Raw genomic sequence first — 22564 nt, forward strand, 5'->3', positions numbered from 1 at the left:
CTTTTTTTAAGGATGTGAATAAAAACATTTTAATGTTTTTTGTCTTCAATACCTTAAAAATCGAATACCATACAACATACAAGTTTTCTATTTGTCCTATTTTTATAAAAGAAAATCCATTTCAAAGTATAATTCAATACCAAACATAGGTCACATTTGGGACCAATACAACACATAGTTACGTTATAGATAGTGAAAAATGTAAACATATGTAATAGAAATGTCATCATTGATAACATGATTATGGAGTTCCGTAATTTTGAATTTACTCTAATTCCTATATTTATAATAATTATAATAATATTAATAATAATAATAATTAAAAAAAATAAAAATAATAATAACTATTATTATAATTATCATTGTTTGTATTATTGTTATTATAAATATAGGAATAATAGTAAATTCAAAATTACGAAAGTCCATAATCCTAATTATTAATATGACAACTCGTATTATACATATCACTTTTATTCTATTATTATTATTATTATTATTATTATTATTATTATTATTATTATTATTATTATTTACATGCTTAAATATCGGCAGTTGAAATGAAGTCAACTGTCAAGGTTCCTCTGTTGTATTTTGTATAAAACACAACAATAAGATGTTATCACTTGTATGAGAACGTTAATCAATTTATCAATATTATATATCAAATGTATTTATGGTACTTTATGTTACTAATGTTTTCAAAACTTACCATTTATTTATAACAGTATTTATACATTAAGTTTCGCATGGCGATTTCTATAACAAAACCTTCTAATACATGCATGGTATAAATGTTCTAAATTATGATGTCTTCATTTTATTGTTTTATTGTATGTTTAAATGATATATAATTATATTCATTGGGTGATTTAAGCATTCTTCTTTTTAATACTACTAAGAGATGCATACTTGCTAATTATGTGTGATGTAAATGTACTGGTACCGCATGTGTGGAATGTTAATGCTGTGACATATTAAGTTTTGTACAAAAAACATACTGCCTAAATTACAGAAATTTAAAAACTGCTTAAAATCATGGCAACACCGTAAACTTACACTAATCGGAAAACACGGTGTTGAAAACGTTTGCACTCCCTAAATGAGTTTATGTACTAACAGTTCTTCCAAATCCACCAAATGATATTATTAGCGATATAAAATCAGCAATATTTTATTTCATATGGGACGGTAAGCCTGATAAAATAAAACGAACTCTGTTAATTCAATCTGTAGAAAATGGAGGCATCCAATTAACGGACATCGACTCATTCTTGAATGCAATCAAATGCAGCTGGGTTAAAAGATACCTAGATAATACCAATTCGAGTAAATGAAAATTATTCTACCAGAAAATCCTCAAAATATATGGTGACTCCTTACTTTTTGAATGTAATATCAGCAATACCATTTTGCATGAAATTGCAAACGAAAACATATTTCTATCTAATGTTTTATCGGCATGGACCAATGTTACTCATAATCTAGAAACCCAAATCAACAGTTAAACTATTTTATGTAACAATAAAGACATAACTTCAAACAATAAGACTTTTTTCTATAAACATTGGTTTGAACAAAACATTTAATATGTCGACCAATTGTACGATTACAGAATAAAGGACTTCTATTCTTTTGAGAATATATGTTATATATACGGAATAACTTCAAGCAAATTCCTTATGTATTACACATTTATTAAAAGCTTACCCATACATATTAAATCTACAATTAATACAAATAACACACCATGTACTCAAACATCATTCACGGAAAACATACTTGCAAAACAAAACAAAACAAACAAAATGTTTTACAAACTACAAATTTAACACCATGCAGAAAACGCTTAGATTCAAAATAAATGGCAAAGTCGTCTTCAAGAACAAGAATTTAATTGGAAACAAATATTTACAAGATAAGTATTGATGCAAAGCATCAAAGGGCGTCGGGAATTTCAGTGTAAAAGGCACTCAATGAAGTTACATGGAACGATTTTTTTTCTACTGTAAATATTTATATATTGGCCGATTATTTTAAACAAAATAGAAAAAGATACTGGTATAACCATTACCTATGATTTTGTGTTATAACCCCAAAATAACCATTATTTATGATGTTGTGTTATAACCCCCAAATAACCATTATCTATGATTTTGTGTTGTAACACCCAAATATTTCATAGTTCATTTTATTTACATTAGTTTCCTTTTTTAACAGGTATCCGTGAGCAGTTTTCATTAATGGAACAGAACTGTGTAGGTTTAAAAAAAATCTGCTTCATCTTGTAAGCGTAATTTCATATTTTTCTCAACTTCAAGGGGAGATGATTCTGAACTTATTCTTACGTTGCTCATTTACGATAGGGGTCGAGTACTCATTGATATGAAAACACTGTAAAAGTTTGAAAAAAAAAGAATGAAAACTATAAATTGTATAAAGAAGCTGCATTTCACAATACTTTGAAACTCAGTAAAAGATCAATATAGATTTATTGCTCCGATATTCATCATTTTCAATAGGGTTCGAGTAATACTGATATAAAAACACTTAACAAGTTTGGAAAGATTCAGGCGAAAGTTGTGAAATCTTTTAAACAAGGGAAATTGTTTATTTTGTCAAATTTAATAGAAAAAAATTCTTGACTTATTGTCCCGATGTTTCTCATTTTAAATGGGGTAAAAATGCTCATTGATATGAAGACACTGTAAGTTTGGAAAGAATCTGATGAGCAATGTTGACATAATCACCTAACCAAGCAGTTTTTCACTTTTATTTTTAATTTCAAAGAGACATAATTCTGGACGTATGGTCCGATATTGCTTACATAGAGTTTGGGTTGGGTCCTCATTGATAAAAAACCTGTGAAAGTTTGGAAACAATCGGATGAAAATTTTGGACTTCAACAAGGATTTCAAAATTTCTCAACTTCTAAGAAAGATAATTATGGGCGTAATGGTCGGATACTGCTAAAGGGCGCTCTATATGTGGTTCTTAAAAAAAACGAGGAGTGCTTGACTCTAGGGAAACGGGTTGCCACAGTTCCTCCTTGATAAGCGACTGCTTCCTTTATTGCAACTCATTGTTACAATCAATAATACGTGTCGAGCTTCGCGCTCTATATGTGGAAGGGATAGGCCTATGATAGACAACCATAAAAATACATGGATAATAGATGTGTTGTTTGCATTTATTTGTTAATATAAAAACACGTGTATTTTTTTATAAGATATTTAAGTGATGTAAGAAATTTTAATTAACGTTGTCACCACGTTGCATCCATTAATTTTAATAAAAAATGTCCAATTGTAGTAAAATGGATTTTAAAATGTCTACGTAAAATAAAGCTTTATTATATTTATTAACCTGACTGAAAAAATTGTCAACCGCCGAACTGTTCCGTTCGTGCCGGAACCCGGGATTGAACCGGGGGGCCTTTAGATGACTGTGGCGTAAACAACGTCAGTCTAAAGCTCTCCCAACTGTGCTATTCCGGCTGACATTCACTTATGTACTGCTATTTGGTGAAGTTGTGTATAGCGATCGTTATTATATGTCTATTAATAAACGAATACATTGTACGTTTTCGTACAACTACGCCTTCCAATAAACTTGCTTGCGCGATAGGTCGTCAAATATCGTACCGAATTGACTCTCCACTAAATAAGCAAATTAGAAAACCCACCAAAATAAATATATTTTTGTTTTGTTTTTATACAAAACATCATTTTTTTTAAACAAAACCAGAACGTTTCGCGTATTTGCCCAGTCCCTGTGATCTTTCCCCTGTGATCAGTTGTGGATCAGTTATTAATTAAAACAATTAGCTTATTTGGCAATAAATGTTGTAATAAATGTAATAGGCACAAATGCAGTACTTATTTACACTAATTTACATAAAAAATCACCACTATGCAAGATATTCTTAAAACAAAAATATATACATTGATCCGTAAAATAACTTCTCCTCCCATAAGCGAAAAAAAATGCATTACATACTAGTCGCCGCCCTCCAGGGCGACGCCAATAAGTCATGGGCTGTAAATTGTTCACAGTAATAGTTGTCGATCATAAAAAACACCGCTGATGGCATGTTTGTTAATGTTTGCAATAATGCATTAACATCCGTTAGAAACGTGTACTGGTGGACAATTCTAGAAGTTAATGTTTGTGATCAGTGAATGCGTTACATTGGTACGCCTACGGGGCGAAACCAGGATGTTTTTAAGGTTCTCGTTACTGTGAAATGGAAGATACCCTAGAACACTGTTTGACACGACACACGCCCTGTCTATGTCCACGGCTAACTGAAAATTTAAATGAGTTCTCCACTTGTAAGCTGTTTTGGTGGAACTTTTTCTATCTGTTGAGTATGCACCGGAGTCTTTCGCTGCTGACGTTTTATTGATGATAAATTGTTCAATGTCAGCCCGAAACTTTAGACCCGTAAACTGTCTAAGCTCCCTTAACATGTTCAACGGTTCTTCTGCGATGTCTTCGTATTGAATTAATTTTATTGCACTTGGCTTATTTTCCATCAAATATTTAGTGAACACCAGATCGCTTGCTATAGCATGACATTCTTCTGCAATAGCTGCTCCGTTTTTCGAAAAGCCCGTTCTCTGCTGTGAATCTATTATCCCTCTGGGGTCCCTGATGAGATGGACGATTTTCAATTTGGGAAAATCTGTAAGTAGACGAATAGCATGCCTCATTCTTAGGCGAATGAATTTCATCACAACTGCAGAAGAATTTCTACAGCTTGCTGTGTAAGGCAGCAGGCATTTCCTTAAATTGTCGTTCAATCGTAGTTTGGTAATGGTATTGGTACTGTTCGTCGTCTGCGTTTGGTTCAGAATCGTTTGCATGCTTTTGAGATCCGCTATGTGTTTTGAGCGGCAGGCTTTGAAATCATTCAGTGAGTCACTAAACACAGAATGATGGTGGTCCGTAAGAATATCACTTGGCAACTCGTCGAGGGAGCAAGTTAATAGGGACTTCATCACACTGTGAATAACTCCGTTGTACGATGATATGTTAAACTGCCTGAAATGGAAAACATTAGAATAGATGTTTTGGTAAGTTTTCCCATTTCCTGCATGGGCTTCTGTGGGCTTCCCTTGATGAAAATGATCGTGAACGATGTTGAAGGTAGAATGGCATGTAGTGACCGTACGATGTTTGGTAGATAAAATGTTTAATAAAATAACAAAAGGTTTTAAATAGTCGTTCGAAGTTTCACACTTGCTGTAACGTTTGGATTGTGTAAAAAGGTAGTTATGTTTCAAAGTTTATTGTACAAAGATGTTGTGCGTGCTACAAAGGCAGTCCTTTAAATTTTATCTTATTCCTGAATAAAATAAAGAAAATAATCAAGGTGCCTGTACCACGTGACTTTTTCGGCTTTGTGTGGGACTATTGGTTGTCAACAAAGTATCGCTTCAGGTCACGTTTTTGATAATTTCTTCATTAATTCAAAACCATTTACAAAAAAAAAACAAAGACGAGTGCCCGGTCATTGTCAAAATACACAACTTTTTTAAGTTTGCGCAAAATGAATTACGTATTTTTTCCAAAAAGTGCAACGGCGTGTTTCACACGAAGTGTAATGCTATGTGTGGTATATTTTTTATTCAATCAACAAAAACGTTTATTATAACATTGTCGAAGGCTTAAAAAATAGGACGGACATTGTAATTCTTAATAGAAAAGCTACATACATTGTATGTTTGCGCAAATACATCTGATTCGGAATGTGTGTATTAAAATGTTATAATGCTATGTGTGGGACACATTTTTGGAATGCTATGTGTGGTATACAAGAAGTTGCCCGTCAGTAGTGCATTTAATCTGAACACAGTTTTGTAAGAATTTAGATCATATACTTCAGTCTGTACTGAAAATATATCAAATTAAACAAATGTTACATGATGGAATACTGAAGTAATTGTGTAATGTTTAAACAATTTTTGTTTAACTGAACATAAATTTTAAATAAAACACACTGTATAATTTACATCCAATCAATTGTCTTTTTTAACAAACATGTTATGTTGAAATATAATATTTTCTTTTTTTGACTTATCGTCTTAAAATAAATATCTAGATTGATATTTCTGCCAGATTATTAAATTTGGTCATTTTTTTTTGTAAATGAATGATGCAGAAAGTAAAAGCACTTGCTTTAAAATGGGTTTTACTTCTGTTGTTTTTCAGACTTGACAAGGATAAGTCGAAGGATTTGTAACGCTTTTAAAGTGCGAAGCTGTGTAAGAATAACAGGAACACCATCAAACAACACGGAAGGTGTTATGCGGCAAGTTAATTATCAAAAACACAGTGACAGAGACAGGGACCTAGCTTCATTCTGTGATGTTCACGGAAAGCTTTTTCAACTTACTATGTAAACATACCATTTGATATGTATTTTGGCATAATCAAAACAAAGTGTTTGTATTGATATGTGTGTATATTTATGGGTTTTGTATCTATGTTATTACTGAAAATGATAAGATGAATATTAAATCTGATTATGTATGTTAATAAGACAGTTGTTTCATAACAAATAACAATATAAACCTTATGATGCTTGTTTGTCGTCTATTAAGTTTATGAAGTTTCCCATTTCATCCCCGTATGAATATCTTAAAAGTATATCAAAATAAACACTGCATTAAACTAACATTTCTTTATAACAAGCATGCACATGTTACAATAGAAATTAAAGCACCAAATACATAAAGAAGTACATCAGTATTCACAAAGTAATTGTAATCAGTCAATTTATGAATTTGCTAATATTGCTTTACAAATATATACATGCTCCAATTAACACGGAACAAATTATCATCGCCAAAATTTCGTGACTTGGGGGTTTATTATACCAACAAACATATTGAATTGTTTTAATACTTCATGAACTCAATTTCAAATGAAATCTGAATAACTGAAGATATTTCATGATAATACTCATTTAGCCCGGTCATGAAATGGGGCTAAAAAATCTTGTTGCTACTGCACCAAGTTATAAACATTAAATGTTGTTAAATTTGTTGAATTGTCAAATTGTTATTTAATGTTTACTTTGATTGATTTCTTTCACTGCAATACTTGCACCATCTGGTAATAAAAACAAACAGTCTTTTAAACTTTTGAACATTTACTATATATGACAACTTTTCATTGACCAAGATATCAGTACGTCTCTTCAAGGTGCTTCCAAAAATACTTTAGTCTCCCTGAAAAGAACAAAATACAGATGAAATAAACTGTAAAACTTACTTTTTGTAGTTTTGTTACAATTATATTCACATGACACTTTGCACAAACAATCCTTACGATTTTGTGTATTAAACAAATGCATTATAGTTGGCAGTAACAATTCACTGAAAATTCTACATTTTGCAACAATCAATTTTATGGAAACTCACAAGATAAGGTTTGCCGCAACAGAAATATGTGCCTGTCCGTGCGTGGGTGGCTTTGTGTTTGGAGATCCCCGACTGTGTTTTGACCTCTCTACCACACTGTTCGCAAATAAATGGCATTCTACAAGTAAACAAAATATGAATATAAATTATCGACAATCATGATAATTTTGAGTACCATGAACGTCGTGATTATCATATTTTAAGCGCGCAAAACAGTACCAACAATGTTTTATTGACCATTTTGTTATTTAGAAAGACTTAAAATATTATTGACGTTTATGTCAATCTTTCGATTCTCTAGTTTAGTTTGTATACCACACATAGCATTTCAAAAATGTGCCCCACACATAGCATTATTACATTTTAATACACACACTCCGAATCAGATGTATTTGCGCAAATATACAATGCATGTAGCTTCTAGGTGAAAAATTACAATGTCCGCCCTATTTTTTAACCTTCGACAATATTATAATGGACGTTTCTGTTGATTGAATAAAAATATACCACACATAGCATTTCACTTTGTGACTTTTCGAGCGCGCGGTTGCACTTTTGGAAAAAAAAATACGTAATTAATTTTGCGCAAACTTAACAAAGTTGTGTATTTTGACAATGACCGGGCACTCGTCTTTGTTTTTTTTAATGGTTTTGAATTAATGAAACAAATATCAAAAACGTTACCTGAAGCGATGTTTTGTTGACAACCGATAGTCCTACACATAGCCGAAAAAATCACGTGGTACAGGCACCTTGATAATACTATCTACTACAACCATTATCATATTTATTATCACATTGTTTGAGAAACATATCTTTAAATAAAATGTTGTTTTATATTTTTCTTCAAATTTTTTTGCAACGCGGAAACACTTTGTATGATAAAATAAATATATTTTGTGTGTGTTCCAATATTAAGATCTTAATTATATTAACTTGATTTTGTACTTGGTATAGACATTTTGTCTTTAATTTGTAACCCTAAGAAAACTTGCTTAGGGAAAAAATGTGATCATAAACAAATCGTCTTATACACAATAAGTACACAATTTGAAATAATTATCTGCGCGACAAAGTCATATTAAAAGACCTGAAATTAACATTCCTATGATATACACAAAAACAGTGTAAAAAGAAAAATAATGATTTCTTAAACTTGATTCCACAACCCTTTTCCTCAATCAAAATTGTTTAATGCCATTTCATGTATCGAAACTTCTTTAAGAACTCACCAGAGATCTATCTTACAGTACTTCTATCCCGGTACAAACGCACGTACAATTCGCAACCTTATTTGCTAATCAACAGCAATATTTAGACATTGTTTATTACGTTATCGCCAAGTGCCATCTAAAAATTATCAACAAACTATACACATTCTGGTTACTTAGTGTTAACACCTAACACCAGATTAACACCAACACCAAATGATAATATACACTTTAATTATCCCTGGTGAAACATTACATTAACACTCAAACACCAATGACGTTGCTAAGTAGGCGAATCACGTAATTACATCATGACGTCATGACGACGTCACAATTATTCTTTCTTAATGAAGAGTATTCAAGAGTTATTTAACATGAAATTAACATTAATTATATGTTCTTCTCTTTTTCAGTTCAGTCTGTATAAGTAAGATTGAATAATTAAATTAAAAAAAGTTCGAACAAAACATTATAGATAATATAAACATAGTCAGTGTCAGTTTATATAAATTCTCTTGAGAATCGCCCTCCATGCAACACTTCCAGTAGATTATATCCTGAAGCTCCACGCATGGTCATACAGTCAGCAAGGTGGTATTTACCTTAACACCATCGGATTTCCTTCACCTCGTTCCTGGACAGGGATCCACTTATAGCTGCAATATCGACACGCAAACGCTTGTCATCTACTAACTTAGTGGAATGAACAGCTTCGATGACACTCTTGTTGTCAATGTAGGCTATTATTGGTATGGTGTTTCCTTCAAGTTTCATGATGTCTTCCAGCATCTGTCTGTAATAGTATCCACATTCAAGGCCTTCTTGTAGACTTAGCGCCTCTGCAGCAATTTTGTATGCCATGCAAGTGGGCAACATTTTCCTTGGTTGTCAGCGAACCATACAACATAGGCCGCAGTACTTCCTGTGCCACTGTTAATATTGCACAGAGAAGCATCAGTGAAGACAACAATCCTCCAGTCCCTGATATTTTTGCTGAGTCTTGGAAATGATATCATTGATCTCACATCTTTCACTCTGTTGACTGCTTAAACTGCTCTTGTCAAATCACCTACAGTTGCTTGTTTCAGTTTAGTGCTTAGGTCTATGAGTTCAAAAGCCAAGTCTGGTCTGGTTCCCTGTACGACCCAGTTGATTTGTCCAATGATTTGTCTGTATCGAGATTGCTCTTCTGTTGTTAACATATCTTCCTTCTGCTGCACCCTTTCTGTATCTAAACTTCCACTCTTTATGTTTTCTACATACTTGGATTGATCTAAAACTATGTCTGTTGGCTGTTGCATAACTTTGAAGTCAATATAATTAAAATTGCCTTCTTCTACTTTTCCGGCAACAAATCTTTTACGTAAATTGCCATAATTCTCTCAAAACATTCGTTTCCTGCATGGAGAAAATCATCAACATGGCAACATATAATGCCACTCAACTTTCTATTTGTATGCAAAAAGAACATTGCTGGGTCCATTTTTGACACCCAAGCCTCATTAGTTCTTCCTTAACACTCAGATAAAACTGTCTTGCTCCATCTTTCAGTCCGTGCAATCCGTGGCGTAGCTTCCAGACAACTCCTTCAGCAATATCACAGTCCTTTGGTGGCTTTATGTACACGTCCCTTTTAATCTCTTGGCCTTGTAAAATGCAGACTTGATGTCAGTAGTCTTGACAATCCAGCTGTTGATCGATGCTAAGGAAAGAAAAATTCTCATTGTTCCTTTTCCAACTGTCGGACTGTCACTTTGCATAGAGATTTCTTCTTCAAAACCTCTTACAACAAGTCGAGCTTTTGTTTGATATTTCTTTTTAGTAATTACCCACCTAGTTGATAAAGTATTTTTACAACAGTCGTTTTCTTCTACGTACGTGCTGAATTGTTTCAGTTTCTGTAATTCTGCAAGCTTTGCCTGTAGAACATCATCATTGACTTCTTTGTTCTCCATCACCACATTCACTTTTGTCAAAGGTTCCCATTCAACTTTATCCAAATTAATGCTCTTTTTCTCTTTTCTTGTTTCCTCAATGATGTTATACAAGTTTCTGTTCTGACCGGTTGCTTTTCCTGCCCTTCAAAGAACCTTTGCATGGATCCACTCATCAGTTTCTGGTGTTTTATACTGATTGTCATCATTGGTTTTCAGTATCTTATTCACTTGCCTGGTATTTTGCTGCTGTCTATCTCTATCAAACATGGTGTCTGGTTCGTTGTCCAAGCTTTTTATTGGTAGTTCTTCAAAAATAATTTGTTGATCACTTGCCTTTATCATATCTTCCTGAACTTTGGCCTTTTCCCCATCCAATCTTAGATTTTCCTTCACATTAATGTCTTCTCTATGATCAAACAAATTGTTCACTTTTTGTAATATATTGGGAGACACGCGCACAAAAATTGCTCCATGGCGTACAAACACAACTTTACCATCTTGGAAAACCACTTTCCCTGGTCCAAGCCAGCGCTCTTTTCCATCTCACTTGTAGAAGACACAGTCACCATGTTCAAAAACATGTTCTGCTGCTCTTTCTTTATTTCTAAGTGCTCGTCTTATTCTTTCATCAGCATCAGACTGTATAAACACCCTTCGAGTTGCATGCAGTGCATTCAAATGCTTGGCAAACTCCTCACTGCTAGTTGATCCTTGTAAAGCTGGCAAATTATCACTCATGAGGTTTGGGACATTGGGGTTCTGGCCACACACAAGCTGGTGGCTGCTGTAGCCGCTCCACATTTGCAATGAATTCCTCGCCATATTCGCCCATGATAAGAGTGTTTGTAAGTTGATGTTTGTGTTATCTGCATGGAGCTTGGTCAACATCATGTCTGTTATTGCATGAACTCTTTCACATAATCCATTTTGAAACGGACTTTCTGCTGATGTAGTGCATAACCGAATGTTCAATATGGATGTAATTTCTCTTACCTCATCTGAATTGAACTCCCCTCCATTGTCTGTCATCAAAGATCCCATAACACCAAATCCCCCAACCCATTCCTTCATTAAGACATCTATGATATTGCATATCCTCTTTCTGTCCACAAAAACCGACAAAGTATATCTTAACCACATGTCTATGATATGTAAAATCCAACGCCCATTCCATTGTTTCAGGTCAATCGCAACTTTTTTTTATTGAATTTGGAGGCCATTAGCATACCAACAACTGGTCTTGAAGGAGTCTTTGCATATACCTTACTAAGTTCACATCCAGTTTCAATAATATCGAGATCTTCTTCATAATCATCTTTCCATATGCCAGCATCTTTCAAAAGTGCTACTAACCTGTTCTTTGGAGGATGTGCAAATTGACGATGCAGTTTCAGAAGTGTTTTATGCCTCTCTTGTTTGCTCAGATCCTCAAGTTTTACTGCACACACATTTTCTACTATGACTCCCACATTTTTATCTATTGGAATGCAGTAATGACCTGATGTTGTCAAACTCAGCGCTACCTCCTGTCCCATTATTGTTGATGTATCATTTTCAAGATCGAGTTTCATGGTTGCTCTTTTCATTGCTGTACAGGAAAGCAGTAAAGGGATATCTGATTCTACGACATCAGTCTTTATGGTAACTGCATTTCCGGCAACTACAGCAGGTATGCTATAAACACCTTTTGATTTCAGGCAGGTCCCCCCTAAAATTAAAAAACTCTCTGACCCACTGATTGGCACACCTTTTCTATGTCAGTCTGGTCCAAAGATTCCATATAGGTCTTCATCCAACTGCTTCCACACACTGTACTGCTGCATGCACTGTCTAGAACTGCACAGTGTCTTGCATCAGCCCCTAATCGTCTGATCTCGTTGGTATCGTGCCCGGTAAACAAAACGGCATGTTCCTCTTTAACTGCATTTTCCCTCTTCATGTTTCCCAGCTGTCAGGACATGCAGGCAACAAGTGTCGAAAAGATCCACATGATTTACATGTCAATGGTTTACCGTCTTGTCCTGTTGGGTTAATGTTTTTCGTGCATCCATTCTTGCGACTGTCCGTTGAAAACTCCCCTCTCTGGTTCTCTCTCATGTTGGGTCGCAACCCTTTACTCCAGCTACTCCCTCTGTTATTACTGTAGTTACCTCGGTAGCCGCTCCGTATTCTTTAATACCCAGCTGCAATCAAAGCCTCTTCGTTAGCTGCCAGAAAAGCCGGCTCTAACTTAATGCTTTCTTGTAAGCTTGATAATGAACCTTCACTGCCCTTGAATTTCTTCAACGACTTCTTTGGTTCCTCGTAGAGTGTCTTCTCGTTGTCATAATTCATGCCAGTAAGTACCAACAACCTCTCATCTTTTGAAATGTTAGCCTTTCTTAGCAGTTTGAAAGCCAGTATCTCAGGAGGAAGTGTCATGCTCTTCTTTTCTATCTTTCTATATTTAGAGTCAAACATAGCAACAAATTCAGAAATTGATTGTCCATCTAACCGTTTAAAATCTTCGAAGTCTTCAAATTTCTCCAGGCTGTCAGTTAAGTCATCCTTTGCAAGATGTCGAACCAAGAACTGAATAAGGACCTTCAAACCATCATTGTTTTTAAGTTCATCCAAACCTAGTTGATCGAAAACTTTTTCACGAATTTGTGATTCATCATTTTCAGGTAGTGTTAATGCAACGGCAATTCCTTGTTTTTCTTTACTGATGTCAGTAATTTCTCTCCACGCCAATAGCTCTTGTTTATATCTTTCATAGGTTTACACCACGCCAGAATTACACTATGCCACACTAATTTTCCACCGAGGATTTATTTTTTAAGCCTCTGCTACCACTTGTTAACAGCTAACACCAGATAAACACCAACACCAAATGATAATATAAACTTTAATTATCCCCGGTGAAACATTACATTAACACTCAAACACCAATGGCGTTGCTAAGTAGGAGAATCACGTTATTACATCATGACGTCATGACGACGTCACAATTGTTCTTTCTTAATGAAGAGTATTCAAGAGTTATATAACATGAAATTAACACTTAGTTGTCATGTGTTTATTTATTTATGATCTAACAATTTATTAGACAATGCTATGCAGGAATGCTTCGACTGCCAGGTTTACTGAAAAAACACTTGTTTGCATTGCATGGTTTCCTTTTTAGCGACACTTTACTTATACGATGACAAATGCCATTTTAAAGTAAAGGTAATCTTAATATTCCAAAAGTAGTAGTAGTGATTATAAATAGATAATAATTGTAGATTGGCCCTATATATATGCAGCTAGTAGTAACACCTCAACCTCCGCGCAGAGATTTGACTAGAACCAGTATAGTTAGATTAAATCCCTGTCTTCAAAGCCAATCACGTGATGATAGCCGATCCACATGGTATAATAATTTTACCGTTGTTATTTTAACCCTTTTTTAAATTTAGGTAATTTATTTTTTATTATAAACCTAAACTCATACACTATTTAAAATATAAAAGAAAATGGAAATACTTTTCATAATATGATAACTAAACTACAAACATAAATTCCTACCGAATTTGGTAGGATTTTCTTGTAATGGCAGAGATTGCATATGAGATATTGGAACGACAACACATATTGAACTGAACATGGCTTGCAACATTTTGGTTTTAACGAGCCATGACTTACTGAGGTTTTTTAAACAAGTATTCTAGCGTGAAAGACGTCCGGTTTGCTTGAATAGCATCTGCGCGATTTTTTTCCAGGGTACGAAGTGGCTCGAACAGATAAAAGGAACCTGGGATCTGGTGTAGTATTTCACCCAGCAGCGTCGAGCCTGTTCGCATATAGGCCACCACCAGAATTTTTTGAGCATCGCTCGATGTATTGGGCGTCGTTTGTAGGCGATCTGGAGTGGGCATCACCACTGGAAATAGATTGTGTAAGTGTACAAGAAGAAGTGGAAATGCGTCCATAGGACAAGGTTGCTCAAGTTGTATCAACGCATACAAATATAGTGTCTAATGCCTCTTCAGTTATGCTCTTGATTGTGTAGATGTCAAAAGCATTTCAAGATCAATGCACGTTTACCGTAGATCTGAGGTGACATCTGACAGTAACTTATAATATCACGATACGCCTCTTTTTAATACGCAGACTGAAGAAAAACTATAATATTATAATCATAATTATAAATAATATCGTTGAAAATCAACACCTTGAAAATATGAACATTGTTATTCCGAATTAATAAAAGACTGCTTTCATTATTGCATATAGTTTAGTGTTAACTTAGAATTTTTTAATGTAAGTTTCAAATGTAATGGTAACGTAATAACTCTAAGTTTATCGAAACTCTTACATTTTCTGACATACCCTTTTTACCCGAGATAATTATTGTTCGGGATTCAAAATTGTCGGACATACGGGTTTTGGTCAGTTATTTATAACCGGAACTATACATTTTCGGAAAGTGCATTCTACAGCGCTATTTTAGCAGGAGTTTATCTCGGTTTTCGCCTATCTGATGGGACTTGATCATGCGTTTTTATGACCGGATTAAGTTCAAAAACCTAACAGATAAATGCCTCATGGCTATTAACCATATCATTTGCGTTATCGGGTAAATAACGCTCGATCATTGTCGGCTCGGGTGATACTTAAATGTACCCAGGTAACTCTTAAGTAATGTATAATGAATTGTATCCCGGGTACGAAAATTATACTGAAACGTACACGGAAATTCTTACGCTCAATCGGTCGTTGTCGGCTACTTTTTTATTTTAAACTTGTTCACATCAATGTCAATATTCTGTACAATGGCCTCTTTAATATCGAAACTCCAACTCAAAAAGGCATGGTTAGGTAGGTTTTGAACAAAGAGAATATTGTTTCGTAGTCCGTTGCGCGCTTTACGATATTGGATTTTCTTAAATGGCCGGGTACGTGTTAGCATCTTTTCCGTACCCGGGGTACATTTGAGTATACTTAAGAGTACCTGGGGTACATTTAAACAGTACCCTAGCCGACAATGAGCAATTGAGCGTAAACATCCATGTAGTTATATGGGTAATAAAAATGGTTTTACCCGCAGAGAGATAACTGTGACAAATAATAAAAGCTCGAGAGCGTAATGCACCCCTGTTACTATACGAACAATTGTTACACTACCACTGACGAACAAACAAATAATTGATTGTTTGCAGATTTTGATCTTATTTCCTTAATAACAAAAAATAATCTATATCAGATAGCAACGAGCAATTCAATTTCCATAAACCGTTTACCGTGTATAATTTTTTTCAAAACTTGAAGCCATGTCAATAAATGAACGATCTGATCATTTGTTTGAATTTAAGAATTTACTAAATTTTATTAAATATTCAATCTTATTGTTTGTAATTAGAAATAACTCAAGACTACCCTTTTGCAATTGGTCTCTGTGTCTTCAAGTGTATCCTTTTTTTCTCACCATTTGGATATTTAAAAGTGTCTTTAAAATCCCCTTTTACTATTTCCCCCAATTACAAGTCTCTTGCTTTCCTATTACTGTTTTTTTTATAGTTAACATAATCTTACATTGGGTCGATACTAAATTTAAGTCTCCACATATAATATACACAGTACTGCCCATGTATCCATTGCCCCCAATACTAGAGCAAAGAACGTCTTTTACACAAAGATATCGGCGTTAAGCGTTTTTATGTAATTCATTACATCAAATCGTTTTCTACTATCATTTAAACCCGACAGTTAAAAGAAATAATGCTTAGTTCAGCCATTATAACTGATTACATAAAATAGTATCGGTGGATGACAGTCCATAATAAATCATTCTCCATTAAGTAGCATAGGGTAAATTATTATTGGCATATATATATATATATATATATATATATGATATCTATCTATATCTATATATATATATATATATATATACTAACTATATATATATATATTATATAATAATATATCTCTCTCTCTCTCTATCTATCTTTATTCTTTCTTATCTTTCGTTCATTTCTACTCTCTATCTCTCTCTCGCGCGCGAGCGCGCGCGCCGCGCGCGCCGCGACGCGCGCGCGCGCAGCTCGCGCGAGCCGCGCGCGCGAGCGCGCTCGCGCGCGCGCGCGCGCGCGCGCGCGACGCGCGCCGAGCGATCGCCGCGCGCCTAGCCGCGCTGCGCGAGCGCGCGCGCGCGGGCTGCTCAGGTGCGTCCGCGATATTCTCGTTGCGTGCGACGCGCGCTCTCGCGGCGCGCTCGCGCTATCTCTCTCTCTCTCTCGTCTCATCTCGCTCTCTCTCTCTCTCTCTCATCTCGCTCTCTCTCTCTCTCTACTCTCTCGGTTTCTTTGTATGCTCATTATCTCTCCTACGAAACGTTAACAAATCACGTAAACGTCTAATGAAATGACATAAATCTTGTGAACAGGAATAAAAAAGAACCAGGAAGAAGAGAACACAAACCACGATCTCCGTACATAAAAACATGTGCACAAACACCATGCTTTGCAGCAAAATGTAACGAGAAGATAAAACAATTTCACAAGAACAAACTGAACAATAGCATTTCCAAGTGCAAGATAAATTGCCTTAAATATAATACAAAGAGATTTGATTTCTAAAGTGCTCAAGATTGAGGTAAAAAGTATGATTTAACAAGAGATTGCCAAGCAATATGGTCCCCTACCGGTGAAACTCCACCATTGTCAGTAAATTATATATATATTTGTAGCCATAACAACCAGAAAATTTGACGTATGAATAAAATAACACGACGTGCATACTCTCCATATTGCCATCTATCCATGTTTCGAGTTTCATGAAAACATATGAAGAACATTTTAAGTTATCGCAGGATCAAGAAAAGTGTGACGGACTGACAGACAGACTGACAGACAGACGGAGTGCAAACCATAAGTCCCCTCCGGTTTCACCGGTAGGGAACAAAAAATCGCTGTCATATTGAAAAAAAAACATATTTGTAAATTTTCGTTGTAATACTTTGAGTATTTTGCATAATAATGATATATGTCATATTAGGGCTAAATATTTATATTTTTATCCTCCATAACATTCGCATGACGTTTATATGAGAAAACCGGTTTAAATTGATAATACAATGTCAGGACTGTTTTACTTGTAAACTATATTTAACACTCTATAATGATATTAATTAAATTCGGCATAATTTTTCTAGTTTAGCTCAAACGAGCGCATATTGCTCATGGGGATCTTAAAGCATATCTTTTGAAAGCTTAAATACAAGCCAATATGTTTAGTGCTATTTTCAGGACAGTACTACCTGGTAAAATGTGGTGCTTTAATTTCTGAAAAATCAGTTACTGTGCAAAGCTTGACCAGGAAAAGCGTACGTAAGTAAATTATCACCGTGATATGACTTTCATACTGTGAAAAAACAACAACACAACATTAGGATAATGACTGTGATAAAGAAATAATTTAAGTTTAACAAAGTAAATCAGTTTTGTTTGTTATTCTTATTAATATCTTGAGCACTGATGGTATGTACTTTTATCTGACAATATAGCAAATACATGATTGAACTAGATTTAATGCACCACACACTGAAGTGTGCGCATGAATATACACATTACAACACTAAGCTGTGCTAGCAACAGCGATATATTCTTATATTTTGGCAGTAAGACACTCGTGAATAATAGAGACAAAATTGAATGTCAATATGAACTTTTTCCTTAAAACCTCAACATGCGTTAATACATTAGATTTATCTTGGTGCATCATAACTTATGCTAAGTTATGTTGGTTTTACTCGCTAAGGACAGATCTACATAAAAGTTTAAACAATAAATTGTGGATATTTTTCGGGGTCATTGATTGAATTATTATAAACAGTTAATTAATGGTTGCCTACATAAAAAACGTGAAAACATAATGCCATGATAAATAAATATTGCCATGATTTATTAAATATCGGGAGGGTCAATATTTGGCATGGCGTATTTCCAAGAAGGCTATGCTAAAATTAAGTTAGGGTACATGTCCGAGAGAAAACTGTTGTATAAATTAGTTGAGTATATACTCGTCTATGTAAACTGTTTGACTTCATGGATGTGACCAGTTCTGACTGTAGACGATAAAAGCAAACATAGTCGATGGCCTACTATACGATGTTTCATATAAAAAGAATGCTTTTGTTTATAATAGCTTCGTTGGTGTTAATTACTAATACAGTCTTTATTTACACTCCGTAAAATTAAGTTGAAAAACGGGCATAACTTTTGTAATTTTAAACGTAAGAAGGTAAAAATCGCATATGCACAACGTCCATATAAGGACCTATCAATGTTAGTTTAAGTGAATTTTAATTAGTGGTAAGTCTTAATTTTCGGAATGAAATATTGCTACAGGAAAATAGAACTGACCAAATTGGTGTTTGTTAATACCCCGAACGTATATTTAAGTATAGGAGTTAAGAGAGGGGGTAAGGTCATTTCGGGAAACTTTGGATTAAAATGTCTGCAAATCAGCTTACTGACATATCTTTTTAAAATAACTGTACATATTGTATCTTATTTTAAGAGTGCATCTTTTGGGGAACTGCATGTCAACTCTCACCATGTCACTTATGATATGGGCCGTGTTCTGTGAAAAGAGGGTTAAATGAATGTGCGTAAAGTGTCGTCCCAGATTAGCTTGTGCAGTCCACAGGCTTATCAGGAACGACAATTTCCGCTTTTATGTTATTTATCGTTCACAAAAAGTCTCTCCTTTGCAAAAATCCAGTTAAGACGGAAAGTGTAGTCCCTGATAAGCCTGTGTGGACTGCACATGCTAATCTGGGATGACACTTTGCGCACATGCATTAAACCCCTTTATCACAGAGCGAGGCTTATATAACTGTTGATATATGTGCATCACTTGGAGCAACCTACTGAAACAGTCTAAATCGTCTCCCGTTCTTTTCAATAATATGGTGTCCAACATCTCCCTATATAATAAATAATAGCAAAAAAAGCAATGTTAGGAGTTTCCAAAGCCTGTGGGAATTTTCTCGATGTTGGGTGATCTTGATTTTGGATTGATTTCAGTACTCTCCAATAAAGTGAGCTAAATGATATCAAAAATAAAATCCAAAGTGGACATGGAAATACTACATACGCCAGCTTTTGACAATGAAGTTCTTCCGAAAATTACCAAAAAAACCTGGATTAACTCTAATAAACCTGTCAGCTACAGAAAAATACTTGATTTTTTTTAAAAACAAAAAGTTTATATTTTACAAATGAATTCAAAATTGTATGAGTGAAATCAACCTACGCTGGAAACTATATCTGGCTTTGAATGTGCAAGTCTCTCGATTTATCCCACAAGAATTTCCGAAAAAAGAGTCGCCTCAAAATTTCAATGCTAAACCAGGACTCTGGGTTTTCCTCTCATGTAGATACGAATATAGACTCCATTCCCAATCTAGCTTTGTGTCCAAATAAATGAACTAAATCAATATAAGGCAAATAAGACGCGCATTTTTTAGGCATGTCATTTTTAGTTGGTCGCGTAGCGACCAGCTAACGTTGTTACTCTCAATTTCAATTCGGTTCGGTTTATCTACGGAGAGCCTACTACCTGCTACACACGCCGTATTCGCGCGAGAAAGAGTTGTATAATTTATGCAACAGGTGTGAGTTCTCCAACCATATTCATTGACAAATGGAAACATTATATGAATATCGTGTTCAATGTAATAGATTCGAACGGAGCTTATATAGAAAAGAATCAATTAACAATGATTGTATTATACGTGTCGCGGGAGAGATTTTAATGCATGATTAAAATAATCCACTTTCTGCTGCGTCTTCATGACGTAGTATTTTTGCTCAGCTCGTTCATAATCGAAGCCTATTAATGGATGCGGCTGCCGATAAACAAGGAAGAGTCCAATTGCACGGCATTCTCAACGCAGTGTTGTCGTTCCTTGCTCTCACATGCACCTCAATGACGTAGTACAGGTAGTTCATAATCTGAGGCTATTAATAGATTTGGGAAAAGGTCACAATATTCTAAATAGTTTCCCTATATAATTCAATGTAAAAGTGACATGTTTAAGAGAAAATTAGTGCAACATTTTGCAACTAGCAACCCCCATAACCATACTTTTCTTAAAGGTTATTCTAAGCGGAGTCGATTTGTGCAATAAAAAAGATATGTAATGTACGAACCAAGAAAGAACTTGTCAAAAGTCAAAATCGACTGTCTTTGCAACTTTTTTTCCGGCCGTTTTTTGTGGAATGTAACCTTTTTCAGTGCAATGTTTTAGTATTTCTCTAACTTTATCATATATCAGGGATTTAGTTGTGAACACATATTCATGCCCTACTACTTTCTCCAAATGATAAAGCAAGAACAATAGTTTAAAGTGTACAACATGCCTTCGAATAAACTATGATATTTTTTAAGAGAGTACAGCTACATGAAACGGTTATTTAGTATACTGTAACCAAAACAACGCAATAGTATAAGGTTACGCTTGTTTAGCCTATATATTCAATTTATTAAACTTTGGACATGTTCTACAATTACTACAGGCATACTTTAGACAACCTCAAAAATGCTGTATAATCGCTAAAACCGAAAACAACTAGATATAACAAGAAAAATCTTTTAAAAATGTAGTCGGCGTATACGCTGAATTTTAAAATAAAGTTTGCAATTTACTTTTCTAAGTAAATAAATAAAATGAAAACAAAAGTTTAACTATAGTGTGTGTTTTTTTTCACTTGTAAGTTTCATATTCAACGCATGAAATTTGTGTTACCATTGTCAAACCACACATTAGTGTAAGTAGATAAAAATATACTACGGGAGTGCACATCATATGTGTCCTCACATGCCTTATTATGAGTATATTTCTTCACTATCGATATATAGTGTATGTTAATATTTGATTTAAACGCAGTTTTCTTTCGAAACATTTAAACCACACGTTCATAGCCGCGTCATGCGAAAATGGGTCTTATGCGTTCCGGCCAGCGTAGCGTAAACCCAACATGTGCATTTGCGCAGTCAGGTCAGAGGCGATGCTGTTCGCTATAAAATCACTCAATGTGTAATAGTCTCATTATGTATCTCCTGACCAGACTGAGCGAGGCGCAGGCTGGATGGGCTATATATATGATGGGCGCATATGGAATAAGACCCATTTTCGCATGACGATGGTCATTAAAAAATCTCATTGCGAATTGTAAATGGCACATTTTAGAACAATGCTTTTCGATACAAAATTGAATTCAAAATGGCAAACTTGTTAATGATGGCAGCCTATCCAGGCGTTCAGGAACGATTTACAGACGTGCGACAAAGTACGGCATACATTGTGGTTGGATAATTAAACGATTTCCTCTTATCGTGACACTATACTATTCCGGTAATGATTGTTTTCTCATCTTGAAAGCAAAGCTGAAATTATGCGTGATGGATTTTAACGCGCAATTATAACAGGGCCACAATTTGTGTCGTTAGAACATACAGAGAGTACCGGTAGTCCAGAATTCCTTACACTGAACAGTGCTACATCCTTTGCACTGAGCACAGACACAGTGATGTAGCCAAAGTTCAGAGGTTGTATCTCGAATCAGCCTATGAAATATTCGAAATTATTCATGCGTGTCTGCTGGCTTTATGTAAAAGTCATTAAGATGAAAAGCTGGGTAAAAAAGCTACGCCGAAAAGCGCATTAGTGCTTTATACCTATGTTTAGGTCAGAGTTGTTGACACCGTGTGAACTGCTCGGGTAACAAGTTATGCATAAACAACAATGTACGGGTCCAGGGCTGTATTTATGACTACCTTATTCGTGAGTAAAAAGTATTGCTCGCAGATTTTTTTATTATTTATTTTCATCAATTATCTAATTGTTTATTTTGAATTTGTATCAAAAATCAAAAGTTTTGTACAGGGAATTTTCATCATGAAATTATATTCTTAGTGAGATAGATATGCGATATTCCAACAATATTCATTTAATATG

At 34.7% G+C, this 22564-nt stretch overlaps 1 protein-coding gene and 1 non-coding gene across 2 annotated transcripts; both read right to left on the reverse strand.

Moving 5' to 3' along the window:
* Window positions 1-1753: 1753 nt before the first annotated feature.
* Window positions 1754-14467, reverse strand: LOC127878928 (carbohydrate sulfotransferase 1-like). Its single transcript, XM_052425494.1, has 2 exons — window positions 14242-14467; window positions 1754-5043 (listed from the first exon to the last, which is right to left on the reverse strand). The coding sequence occupies exons 1-2, from the start codon at window positions 14397-14399 to the stop codon at window positions 4152-4154; spliced, it is 1050 nt and encodes a 349-aa protein (XP_052281454.1). The 5' UTR covers window positions 14400-14467; the 3' UTR covers window positions 1754-4151.
* Trnav-gac (transfer RNA valine (anticodon GAC)) lies at window positions 3404-3494 on the reverse strand. Its single transcript is given in 2 exon segments — window positions 3404-3440; window positions 3458-3494. It is a non-coding gene; the product is annotated as a tRNA-Val (tRNA).
* Window positions 14468-22564: the final 8097 nt, after the last annotated feature.

The sequence above is a fragment of the Dreissena polymorpha genome, chromosome 4 (genome assembly GCF_020536995.1).
Source record: "Dreissena polymorpha isolate Duluth1 chromosome 4, UMN_Dpol_1.0, whole genome shotgun sequence".
NCBI classification, from domain to species: Eukaryota; Metazoa; Mollusca; class Bivalvia; order Myida; family Dreissenidae; genus Dreissena; species Dreissena polymorpha.

Bases quoted from the DNA above. Each gene is read 5' to 3' on its own strand.
- LOC127878928 (XM_052425494.1), bottom strand. From the start codon at position 14,399: ATGCGAACAGGCTCGACGCTGCTGGGTGAAATACTACACCAGATCCCA. The intron at 5,044-14,241 runs GTAAGTCATGGC...TTTCCATTTCAG, and splicing joins TACTTGTTTAAAAAACCTCA to GCAGTTTAACATATCATCGT.